Below are 13,629 nucleotides of genomic sequence, written 5' to 3' on the forward strand. Positions count from 1 at the left end.
CCCGGTGCCAGCGGCCCCAGCAGCCCCCCGACTTACCCGATCGCAGCTCCGAGAGGCCTTTCCTCTCACAAGACATGTTTATGGGTCACTTAAAGGCCGCTGGCGGGACACCCCGCCGCCGACGGGAAGCGGGGATGGTGCCGCCGCCTGCCCTATAGCTGTCACTGTGTGTTCACGAGCCGAGCTTCGGCTCCACCATTCAAGCAACGGCGGCGGAGGCGGAGGAGGAGGAGGAGGAAACAACAACTCTCAGGCAGCAGCTACAGCCGCCGCCGCCTCCGCCGAAGATCCCTCCGCCACAGAAAAGAGTCCTCCACCTTCGCGGTCCGGGCTCGGCCGGTCCTCGGCCCGTGCCCCCGCCCCCTGGCGCAAAAAAGGAGTGCCTCCGACCCTGCGACCCCAGCGCCCCTGTACTTGGCCCGGTGAGACCCCCACCCCCTCCTCCAAGGCTGAGGGTGCGATTTATTTATTTATTTCCAGCGGAGAAGATGTCGGAGCTACAACCCCGGGTTGGCTGGGAGGTGCTTTCTCTGTGGAGGCCCATCGGAGGAGGGAGGGGGCCAGTCACTGCTCTGCGGAGGGATCTGACGCACACGGTGCCGCAGCACAAGCTCTATTCAGTGGCGCTGCTGGGGCTGAGATGGAAGTTAGTTTCTATGTAGCAGAAATAGGAAACAAATGAAGCAAAACTGCCCAAAGAGGGGAAATGCCCCGAGGATGGGTCTCACTCTCACGCGCGCACGCAGACACACACACACAGCGCACTCACATGCTGGGCAAACTCAGGGTCTCGCTACCCTGCCTGAGTTGAATGATAGTGTTTGGTTTCTGTCTCTTGCCATGTGCATGTGTATAAATGCTGCGGACTAGGATCTGTGTAAGTCCTGTCCTGCGTTATTTCTGCAGCCTATGCAAAGTGTTGTGTAATTTATTGGAGGGCTTTATGTTGTGATAGAGGATCGGGCGCTTTTTATTAAGCACTTGGTTTGCTAGACCGGTATTTGCTGAAGCCACCTATGCACATATCTTTCATTACTGCCGTTGCCTTAAGCATACATTTTACAAATGTTTTTATTGTTGTTTGGGCAAAGCGAACTCCTGATCTGTACTTCAGATACTCTCTTTTCCTGATTACAAAAAGGCTAATAATGGCTAATTAGGGATTCAGGATTAAAGAACCTTAAGCTTTTTTTTTTTTTCTTAGTGTTTACCAGAAGGAATAATGTAAACATGAAAGAAAGGAAAGAACACTAATATTTATCCTAACTGATCTGGAGGTAATTTAGTGACAGATCAATAACCTACCGAAGGATATTGAAACAGTATACTACACTTTAGCCAGGGTGATTAGTAATTAAATAATTTAAATAATCTGTGAATCTTGTCGACTTCGTCATCCTAATTAATGGCTTCTAATTTGAGGTGTAAACCATTCCTGTTTACAGTTAATCAAGGGAAGACTTCTTGTAAACTGACAAAAAGAAAAATTAATCTTTCGTAAATTAGTATGTAATTACCGGTTTTATGTGCTAAATCATACATCTCCGTTTTGTGATGAGGATAAGGGCCTTGTTTGTTGAAGAAGAATATGAGTGAAATTAATAGAAACAATGGAAAAAGACGTTTGTTAGAAAACAAGGACACTAAGTGATATTTATCTCCAGATGATTTAAGCACTTTTCAAAAAGACTTGAGAGTTGAATTTTTTTAAGGATTGAATTTTAAAGGGAGTTTGGATAGTCGTTCTTTTGTTAACATTTAACAAAAGATCCTTCTTAAAATTTTTAGATAATAAAGTACATTTCATAGATCTGGTCTAAAAAGGTTATTTGTGGGGAAAGGACCAACAAGCTGTATTGTGATTTTCTAGATTGTTTCCTCAAGCCTTGTACCCGTCTAGCTCCTAAATATTCCTAGTGGGAAATACTTGATGCCACTGCCTTGGGCTGCACTGCAAGACTGCATCAGTGTGATGACCTGTACTAAAACATCCAGAAATCATCATACATGTAATGAAGAAGAAAAAAAGCTTAAACCTCCTTGGAATAATACAATGTAAAAATTGCCTCTTATAACAATCAAATAAAAAAGAGAAGTTACCATGAGTTGTCCCATTGCAGCAAAATTATCAGAGTAACTTACTTATTGAAATGGCTACCCTTCAAATATTGAAAATATTTGCATTTTTAAGGACAGTGATTCCATTCTAACTATTATAGGTAAAGTAACTTGCTTCTAAATGGTTAGGTTTGAAAAGACAGACATTAAATATCCCTTTATGCAGTTCTGTTTATTTCTGTGACTGATGCTTTCTAGTTTGTCTTTTCTTTTTAAAAAAGATTTTATTCTTCAAATAACTGTAACATTTTATATTATGATGTTCTTTAAATAAACAAATTTTAAGAACTAGGTATTGTAGTTAGAATCTTGTGGTTTTGAAATGTACTAGTCTGATTCTTACCAATAGATATTTTATCCTTGTGAAAGAAAATAAACCAAATTATGACATGGAATATGAAATTACCCTGGGTAAAGTTTTCCATATATATCTGGTGACCATTATGTAAACACAGAAAGCTACTATGATCATCTCATGTGTGTTTTTCATTTGTAAGTTACAAAAGCTATTCCTAAGTACGCTAGTATATTTAGCTCCTAAATTTTTAAAGGAAAATTCCCCTTCTAAGTTTTCTGAATATGATGTTCCCATCATTTTGACTAACCTTTGACAATGTTTATACTTTCTTTTCCAAAGATGTAATTTGAAAATGGTGTCACCCTGCTTTTGTTGAACTAATTTATAACTATCAGTCTGTTTTAAGAACATATATATATTAACTGCGAGAAAGTAAAACTTCTCTTCAGCCAAAGTATTTGTTTTTTACAGTGTAAGTTAAATTGAATTGTACTGGGTCTTTTAAATGTAATAAATACTCATTATAACATTTTAAAAATATTTCTTTAAACATTAAACATACATTTCTGGATTCTGGTATCATCTGTTAATTATAGGGTTTATTAAGTCATTTATTGTGCACAGGTACACAAGAAGTCTGTGCACATCAAATAGAAAGAAAATCTTACCTTTAAGTCCTGTATTTTAGTTCCCGAGGTAATGGCACTTGCACCTCTTTCCTAAGCCTTCTCTTTTGCATGTAAGGATAGTTCAGATTTCATCTCTATCCCTGTCATTTTGTTTATTTTAACTTTTTCATGGACTTGAAAAATAAAATGTCAATTTAAAAAGATTTCCTTGCCTTTTGTATAAGAGGGCTGACAAAAATAGTAAAAAATTGGAAAGCCAATGATTAATGTTTTTAATATAATAGTCTCTTTAGGAGAATTACAAATGTTTTTTGAAATGTGAAATTTCAAGAAAAATTTCTGTGAAATTCATCACCCGTTTTCACTATGCATCCTGTGAAATAAGATACACTTTTAACAAAAAGTTCATCTTGATTGTGATAAGCTATTATTCTAATGAAAGAATCAAATGGTGCCATTAGAGTTCTTTCTGGAACAAGATGGTATACTATTTATAAGTAAAAGGATTCTATCACACCTACGAAATGTGGTTTGTCTCTATTACTGTGAAATAATACATACCTAAAAAAACCTCTGCAAAAACTTTTAAAATTATATATTCTTGTTTTTATTTCGATATTCTTTTTTATAGCTATAAAGTATACAAATAAAAAAGTTGAAAACACTCTTGTTCAAAAAATACCCTCTTTTTTAATACTCATTTTTCCTGGCAACAAGATACAACTGTCAAAAGAATCTTGTGTAACACATCACACTCCTCCTTCTGGATCTCCCCCAACATTATATGTTTCTGTCCATGATAGTCCGACTTTCTCTGAACACACACATTCTCCCTTCACAAAGCTTGAATATATATCAAATGTATATACTTGGCTGCTGCAGAAAGAATAGAGATAACCAATTTTATTAAGCCAAGTTGTTATTTAACAATTTGTATTGTCTCCCTTATATCTGAGAAATTTTTTCACTTAAATTAGTGCATGATTCCTTTTAATCTAACAAAAATTAGCTGGTAACCAACAATCAGGTAATCCCTTACTTGTTGGGTTGGCCAAAAACTCTGCTTAGTTTTTTCCATAAAGTAAAGACAAATGTTTCATTTTCACCAATAAGTTTATTGATTTGGATATTTTGGGTATGTTGCTATCGCCCCTGTGGTATAACATTGATTGTTCTCAGTTAATGTCTCAATTTTATAGCTGTCAACCTCAACTGGTCCACCTGACCATGGAGCATCATCCAGCAAGAAATCTCCAGCACAAAACTTTGCAAACCACTTTTGACAAGTTCTATCAGTCATGGCACCTTCTCCATACACTGCACAAATCTTTTTTTTTTTTTGTATTTCAGTTGTATTTGTATCTTTCTTGAAATAATAAAGCATAATATCAAAAGAAGGTGCATACTTTCTTCCATTTCCAATGTTAAAATGGCTACACAGAAATTAACCAATTTTGATAAGTTTTTTAATGCATGTGGATGTGACAGCTCACAATATAATCTAACAAAATTGTTTTAAATGAAGTTAAAACAACTAAGTGCTACTAGAGCCATTTTAAGGAGAAAACCAAAAGAACTTTTTGGCCACCCCAATATTTAAATGTCATTAGTAATTCACCAAACAACTTTTTTTGTACAAAGTTAATATTCCTTGTAGCTTAGGTTTTTTTAATGTAAGTTTTAATTTTCATAAGAAAGACATACCTTCATGGACTTATTTATATGTTTGATTTTTAACATTACTTCATGATCTAACAGTACAATTACAAAGATTAATGGAGAAAAACAATTTTAGAACATATTCCCCCAGATTTAGAGCAACACAGTGGACAGAGCAGAAAAAGCTGTTCCACAGTCTGTAGACACATTCTTTCATATAAAGATGTCTGATGGATCAAGAGTGGGCTAGACAGATCAGAGAATAGTGGAAGGTGAGAAGACAGACCCCAGGGGAAGGGATGCGAAGGGAGTCTTTCAAAGTTGCTAGTGGTGGTGTATTAAATAAAGCATGCTATTATCAATGTGATTTTAAGATGGAATTTGATGACAGGAGTTATGTAGTCACTTGCCTTTACATGTACCCAAATTCATTAAGAACTCCAAAGAAGAAAAATGATTTTATTCATGTTAAGGAAAGAAGGGGTGGGGAGTTTACCAGACAAGTTAGTGAGGAATCTCTACATAATAAGAACAGTCAGAATCACCCCCCAGAAGTAGACAGACACTGCTGGTGGGGAAGGGGAATGATTGTTTTAAAAAAGTAGGATCTGACTTGAGACTCAAATATGAGGATAAGATGTATATGAAAGTAAGATGCAACTTAACTTTGAGAATATAGCCAATTTAGATCTAAACTGACTTTGTAATAAAAATCGTGATTCCCTTTCCTGAATTCCTATAGGAAGTCCTGTCTAATTTACTACCTTATTTTATAAATTGCTTATTTTTCTCTTCCTTTATTTATATGCTTGGAAAAGATCTTCTTGATTTATGCCTCTGTTACTTTATTCCCTTTGATGAGTATAGTCAGTTGTAGTTGAAATAGTGATTAGCTAACTAGCCCAAAGAGTGAGTTCTGTTATATACTTACAAAACTTAAAATAATGTTGATAGCAAGTAGCTCTTTTAACTGATACGTGTATGTTCAAAATTTAAGAAAAGCTTATAATTTGATTTTGAGGTTACACCTACAAATCTTACTACATTCATAATTTTTATGCTTACATTTGGTTGCACAAACATAGGTGTAGATAAAATGGTTAAGTGGATTTTTTTCATGTTTTCTAGAACTTACCAACTGATGATTGTATAAAAACTAATATAGCCTTTAACTAGAACCTACTAGTAAGAACATATGTGTTATTTTAACAGTTATCAGAAGCAATGCCACTGAACATTATTTGAGAACATCTTTGTTAAGAATACTGAGTAAGCTGTATCATATAAGAAGGAAGAAATTGCATTTTTGTCTTGCCATCTTTACCTCTTTCGTTTTCACATGTTATACTTTATACCTGTTTTTGTCAGTCAGTACTTAGGACATTTTGGTAAATCTATGTATAAGATTGCTATCTTTCCCTGATATTCCAAATTCTCTGGGTTTTTGTTTTTGTTTTTGTTTTTTGAGTGTTTCTACAAATTTTCTTCTCTTCCATCACTGAAACTTTTGTTTCCAGGGGTAAACCAAATGTGGGAATTAAGATATGCAGTTAATTTAAACGAGTCTTAAGAGCTCTAAAAATATAAAGGAATCTATTCTTTGCTTCTTATAGCTGAGACAGTCACACATTAGGATCTTCAACATCTTTTAGTTTCAGCCTTCCTGGTCATTAGGCAAGAGACTAGAGAGAGAATTTACACAACTGCTGTGAAAGAGAGGAAAAACAGAGACTTCCATCTTCTACCTTTCCATAAGGAAAGAAATGAAATGTCAATCAGCACAAATTTTCTGTTTGTGAGGTATATGTATGCATTTTTGTGTTATTAAATTTTTCTTATTTCTTTTTGCCAAAGTCAAGGTAAATGTGACCTCTTTAAAGTTTGCTGAGTTAGAGGAATTACTGATTTTTAAAAAATTATTTCTGGAATAATTAATCCATCTTTCAGATTCTAGTTTATAAAGTTTCCAATGAATCCTGGCTGAAGAGGAATGACATAGACTCACACGGCTCTGTGGCCAACAGTTTTGCTTACCTTGACTTCTTTGAGATGCTTAGGATGGGAAACTCACTTCATCTTTGAGAGCCAGATGCCATCGCACCTGGGATTCATTTAAAAATGAATCCTTGATGAACACACAATGGTAAATATCAATGGCACAATAGTAATATATTTCCTAGGGGCTATTAGCATAACATTCTTCAAATAGGATAATACTTAGAAAGGTCATTCCCCCTTTCAGTCAGTTTCTCATGTTGCCTCTTTTTCTTTTTTAATAGTAAGATATTATTTTAATAATTTATTTTTTTAATGTTAAAAAAAAATAAGTTTTGTCACAAGTTCTGGTGACTTGTACTACTTCTACAAAACTGTTTTGTAGTACATTTCTATGTGTTTCTTTTTCCTGGGCAAAATCATGTGAGTTAACATAAGGACCCAAAGTCAATCTGTAATATCTCTCCCTTGTTTCCATATGCCATTCCTTCTCCTGTCGTATCCTCATTGTAGCATTCTCTGTGCATCAGCTGAAGAATCATCATTTAAACACTGCCTTTTAGTCTGACACTCACGTGTACAACATTGTATCTAACACATGGAGATACCCAGCCCACCAGAGGCTGATGGTAGATATACGAGCTGATCTGGAGCAGTTGATCCTCTCTATACCTGGAAAACATATGTCTCAGTGATAGTCTGGCCAGTCTCCAGAAATTATAAATTATTAAAACTTCATTTAGGAACAATAACTCAATGTATTGAATCGACTGTAAGAGATATGAATCAATGGCTATATGTACCCTGTAAATTTAGCTATAGAGGATTGAGATTCTTTATACTTATCTGGCAGGGGAGATACCATGATCACGAAGGTAGTTTACCTAGGGTGAGGCTTATCCATTGCACCCGGATGTGCTGACTACTGCAATTTCCCCAAATATGAGAAACTTGAATGCATAATTTGTGGTAGTGGGGGACTGCATTCGTGCTTCCTTGAGGAAAAGAGAAAAATTCATATTCCTGAAAAAAATAGAGTTTTTAGTATAAAATGTATATATTTTACAAATACAAGCAGGAATAAATCCTACTGAGTTATTTTTAGTAATGACAAAATAACAAAATTTTGTGAAGTAATCTATTGAGTGTGATATAGATTAATGTGAAAGCATTTTTTGAAAGTACTTTTTGGAATGAGCATATGATTTCTATATTTTAAAAATTTAACAACTAATTTCTAACAGATTAATTTTAGTTCTATAATATAAACTATGAAGAAGTTTAAGTCAAAAGTTCTCTAGCCAAAATTAGATCGAAAGCTTACATACCTAGAAATCAAGAGTTGCATAGACTCCAAAAATTTCTCATAGTGTCCAAGGTTTTTCTTTTGTGATTGTGTTTTTTAAGTTACAAACAAATTGTCATTCTTTAAAAGTCTAGCTCCTTTTAAACTTAATATTTATACTTCATCACATTAGTCTTTGGAATCTTGAAATCAGGTCACCTTAACTCAGGAACAATTTTTAAAGCCTCTTTATTAGGGAAAAAGAAAAAAAAAATACAAATGTGCCCCAGGTACCAGATTCACAGCATTCATACTTACCCACATTTGGTCAGTCATACTTTATCTAACTTTATCTATACTTCCAACCACCCCTTTTTTTGCTTAAATGTTTTAAAACAAATCTCATCATTACCCCTGTAAATAATTTGGTATGTAGTCCAGAAGCAAATTCTGATTAGCTTAGCTCTTCACTGATTGATTGATCTATTGACTTCCTTATACATTAAACATTTTTTGAGACACTGTATTAGGCCCTAGAAATTGATTGTCAGGACAAGGTCATCGGGATCCTTGCTAAGGAGTTCTCATATGGTTGGAAATGTAAACTGCTTACAAGTCAGATCATATCACTCAACTGCTTAAACTCTATCACTGATGTTTCATGAACTCCTGGATCATCCTTAGTATGGCATGTGAGACCCCTTATAATCTTTCCCCCTCAAACTCTCCACACTTAACTCTATTCACTGGACCAGGAGCACTCGAAACTCCTTCTATATAGAAGTAGTTATCCAAATATGCCTTTCTTTCATTTTCTATACATCCTGGTCCCCCTCTTTCTGAACTCTTCATTCTCAGAATCAAACCGCTTCTCATGAAGTTTTCAAAACATGACATTATCAACACTTTGAGACAACCTGTATACCTCTTTCAGCAAACAGCTAGGTGTTCATTCTCTGTGTTTCTAGAACCCCATTTTGTAGGTTTCAATTGTAGCACAGCTTTCATTGTATGTTATAGTTTGATATTGTTCTGATTCACTAACATTTTTTCTTTAAAACAGTCTCTCCATTTTAGATTTCTGTATTCCCAGTATTTACAACAATTCAGAATTCTTGGAATATGTACATTAGATAAAGAAACTATGGTCATTTCTGGAGTTATATTATTGTGGTTCTTGTCAATGACCCTAGTTTGCCATAATTTCACAGGGCTAGCTGAGACACATGGAACCGTTGAGAGTCATCTTATTCAAAGGAAGGCAGTAAAGTATATGTTGTATTTATAGAAATACCAGAATAATCATGCAACATTTGAATATGAACTCTGTCTTTTCAGAACCTTCATTACAGTATTATTTGACTATAAAATGAAAGGATGCCATGGTCACTGAAAGAAGGTCACAGAATACCAAAATATTGACCAGAAAAAGAAGCCTAACCTAAAGTGAATGACATCAAATCTGCTTCTCCCCAATTTTTGCCAGTTAACTTTAACCTCTTTTTTAGTACATTTTTCTTACTTGTCTTTTACTTCTGTCTTATATCTAATGCTCTAAGGAATCAGAAGGAAAATAAACATATATGTAAATAGGAGGTCAAATAAATGGAAGGTGCATCAGCAGGGCCCCTATAGCAAATGGAAAAGAGTGTCTGAATCAATACATCTGTAATTATGAAGAGCTGGGAAGGCCCCAGAGATTATCTAGTCCAAATCCCCTCTCAAAGAGGTTAAATGATTTGTCCAAATTCTCACTCTCCTTTTAAAATTTCAATCAATCTTGCAATCTTTCTTAGGTTATTGGTGAAAATGGAAGATAGCTGAATAGTCAAAAGAGAATAATTTACTGTAACCGAGTCAACATGATTTCTGTACAAGAAATGGTGTGTTTTGGTGTGACTAGACTTGTTTGAGGGGATAAATAAGCATGACTAAGGAGATTTGGAAAGAATTTATATTTAAACTTTCAAAAAGCTTTCTGACAAGTTCTTACATCAAACTAAACAATTCTCATAAGAAATTGGCTTGGAAAGAAATAAGGAGAAATTTAAGTAGTTAATAAAGCCTAATTATGTTTTTTACTGAGTGTCCTTGGGCAAATTATTTTACCTTGCTTATCATTATTTTCCCACAAATAGTAAAGGCAAAGTGATTTCACCTAACTCATCGAGCTACTGAGAGGTATGGATAAAATGATAATACTGTTATAATTAAAGCTAACATATTAGTATATGTCAGACACTGTGTAAGTGTTTAACAAATATTGTCTCACTTGACCCTCACAAGTCCCCCATGTGGCAAATACTGTTATTATCCCTCCACTGTTAAGAGAACTGAGGTGTAGAGTATTGAAGTAACTTGTCCTGAGTCATGAACCTAGTTATTTGTGAAGTCAGGAACTAAACCGAATAAAGCTGGTTCTAGACCCCTTACTCTTAGGCAGTCAGTCTCATACTCGTGCTATTAATATCCATAAACCCCTTTTCACGCATAGCCTAAATTCATAAGGGCATAAAGATGTTAGTTATCAATATTTTTGTACTTTGTCAAGTGAGAGAACAAATGGAGGCCTAATATTGACTGAAGACCTACTTGAAGCATGTGGCATTCTCTTTACAACAGCTTGGAAGGCCATAGAAACCCAAGAGTTTCTATGGTTTGACCATGGTCAGAAGTCCAGATAGGTCAGAACTGGGATTCAGAGGACATTGATCTGGTTCCAAAACCCATGTTACATTTACTATAGTCCAGCCTGCACTCTTATTTGGATTCACTACATACTAAATTATTGAATACTTATTTAGTATTTGTGCTCTACCTCTTTTTTCTTTGTTGTCTGGTTAGAAGTTTATAAATTTCACTGATCTTTTCAAAGAAACAACTTTTGGTTTGTTGATTTTTTCTATTGATATCCTAATTTTGGTTTCTTTCATTTCTACCTGAATTTTTATTCTGCTTACTGTGGATTTAATTTGCTCCACTTTTCCTAGTTTCTTAAGGTGGAAACTTAGATTATCGATTTTAGCTTGTTTTTCTATTCTAATATATGCATTTAATGCTATAAATTTCCCTCTAAGCACTGCTTACACTGCATCTCACAAGTTTTGATAAATTGTGTTTTCATTTCTATTTAGTTAATAAGTTCTTAATTCTCTTGAATTTTTTCTTTTACTCGTATGTTATTTAGAACTGTGCTGTTTAATCTCCCTGTTTTGAGACTTTTCAGTTATCCTTCTGTTATTTACTACTCATTCAATTCCACTGAGGTTTCAGAGCAGACATTGTTTTATTTCTATTGTTTTAAATTGTTAAGGTATGTTTTATGGCCCAGAATGTATTTTATCTCAGTGAATGTTCAATGTAAGCTTAAACATTCTGCTGAGATAATGCTGTTGTTCTGCTGTTGTTGGATGAAGTAGTCGATTGATGTTAATTATATCTAGTTGTTGGTGTTGTAGAGTTCACCTATGTCCCTCTAATTTTCTGCCTGCTGGATATGTCCATTTCTGATAGAGAGGTGTTGAAGTCTGCAACTGTGATAGTGGATTTATCTGTTTCTCCTTGAAGTTCTAGCAATGTTTTTGCCTCTTGTAGTTTGATAGTTGTTATGTGAATACATATTAAGGATTCTTATGTCTTCTTAGAGAATTGACTGCTTTATCATTATATAATGCCCATCTTATTTTTTTTAATTTTATTTATTTATTTTTAGAGTTGGGAGGGGAGGGAGAAAGAGAGAGGGAAACATCAATGTGTGGTTGCCTCTCATGTGGCCCCCACTGGGGACCTGGCCCGCAACCCAGGCATGTACCCTGACTGGGAATTGAACCTGTGATGCTTTGGTTCGAGGCCTGTGCTCAATCCACTGAGCTACGCTTGCCAGGCATAATGCCCATCTTTATCTCTGATAACTTTTCTTACTTTGATGTATGCTGTGTCTGAAATTAATATAGCTATTCCCATTTTCCTTAATTAGTGTTAATAATGGTCCATTAGCTTTTGAATAGACTTTGTATAGACCAAAGTGGTATCTGGTAGTTTTAATTTGCATTGCCCTAACTACTAATGATTTTCCACATCATTTCATGTACTTATTTGCTATCCCTCTATCTTTTTTGGTGAAAGGTCTGTTGAAATCTCTTCACCTCCTTCATAATAGTATTGTTTATTTTCTTATTAATATCTGACAGGTGATTTTTAAAGAACACCTAGATAGAAATTCTTTATCAGATATGATGATTATTTTCAAATATTTTTCTCCTAGTCTTTGGCTTATATGTTCATATAACAACTTTTACTTTCTTTATAACTTCCCTTCATTCTCTTAACAGGGTCTTTTGAAGAGCAATTTTCAATTTTGAGGCCAACTTATCACTTTTTTTTTTGTTTTATAAACCATGCTTTTAGAATTGTATCTTTAAAACCTTTGCATAACCCAAGATTTTCTAGTATGTTTCTTCTAGAATTTTTAGTCTTACATTTTAAATTAAATTCTATGATCCATTTTGAGTTAATTTAGAGTTCATGATATGACATATGAATCAAAATTTGTCTTTTACTTCTGGTCAAGATGGCATAGGCATAGGCAGACATGACTCACCTTTTTGCACAACCACATCAAAATTACAACTAAAATATAGAACAAACATCACTAAGAACTGTCAGAAATCAAGTTTAATAGAAGTCTTGACAACTAAAGAATTAAAGAAACTTCATCCATCCAGACTGATAGAAGGGGTATAGACACAAAATGGGCTGATCCCATACTCATATGTTGTGGATAAAAATTTAGGAGGGAGATCTAAGGAGTGAGAAGTCCCAGCCCCATACCAGGGCCCCCATCCCAGGGTTCTAGTACCAGGAAGATAAGTCCCCATAACTTCTGGCTGCAAAAACCAGTGGGGATTGAGTTGGTGAAAGAAACTTCTGCAGGTCCAAGCAGTTCATCTTAAAAACCCACAAACAGATACTTCAGCCAAGATGGAGGCGTAAGTAGACACACTGTGCCTCCTCATACAACCAAAAGGACAACAATTAAAAAAAAAAAACAACTAGTACTGGTAGAAAATTGAACTGTATGGAAGTCCGACAACCAAGGAGTTAAAGAAGACACACTCATCCAGACTGGTAGGAGGGGTGCAGACAGGCGTGTGGAGAGGACTCGAGGCAAGGAGGCGGCTAGTGGACCCAGCACCAGATTGTGGAGTGGGGCACACAAGGGTGCAGCTGACCCACAAGGCTGTGGTGGTTGCTGGTGGAGCACGGTGGTCCCACATTCACGTGCAGATAAACCGGGAGGAACAAGTGGGGAGCAAGACAAACCAAGCAACCCAGAACTCCAGCTCAGGGAAATAAAGCCTCAAACCACTGATTGAAAACACCTGTGGGGCTTGAGGTACTGGGCGAAACTCCCAGCCTCACAGGAGAGTTAGTCAGAGAGACCCACAGGGTCCCAGAATGTACACAAGCCCACCCACCAGGGAATCAGCACCAGAAGGACCCAATTAGCTTGTGGGTTGCAGGGGAAGCGACTGAAAGCCTGCAGAGAGTGGAGCAAGTGCCATTATTCTCTCTCAGACCCCTCCCCCTATACAGCGTCACAACACAGCGATGTGGGTTGCCCTGCTCGGGTGAACACCTAAGGC

General features: G+C 35.9%; 1 protein-coding gene and 1 non-coding gene across 2 annotated transcripts in view; one reads left to right on the forward strand and one right to left on the reverse strand.

Annotated features, from left to right (window-relative positions):
• The window catches only part of LOC123822186 (pleckstrin homology domain interacting protein), a 140,537-nt gene extending 140,140 nt beyond the window's left edge, over positions 1-397 (reverse strand). The window contains exon 1 of the mRNA XM_045844139.1: positions 37-397. Within this exon, the coding sequence (XP_045700095.1) occupies positions 37-76 (40 nt within the window). The 5' untranslated portion in view covers positions 77-397. The remainder of the gene's footprint in view (positions 1-36) is intronic.
• Positions 398-7,537: 7,140 nt separating this feature from the next.
• On the forward strand, positions 7,538-7,700 carry LOC123822333. Its single transcript, XR_006786300.1, has one exon. It is a non-coding gene; the product is annotated as a U1 spliceosomal RNA (small nuclear RNA).
• Positions 7,701-13,629: the final 5,929 nt, after the last annotated feature.

This window comes from Phyllostomus hastatus, unplaced genomic scaffold (genome assembly GCF_019186645.2).
Source record: "Phyllostomus hastatus isolate PE091 unplaced genomic scaffold, TTU_PhHast_1.1 phas_contig_40, whole genome shotgun sequence".
In the NCBI taxonomy this organism is placed as follows: Eukaryota; Metazoa; Chordata; class Mammalia; order Chiroptera; family Phyllostomidae; genus Phyllostomus; species Phyllostomus hastatus.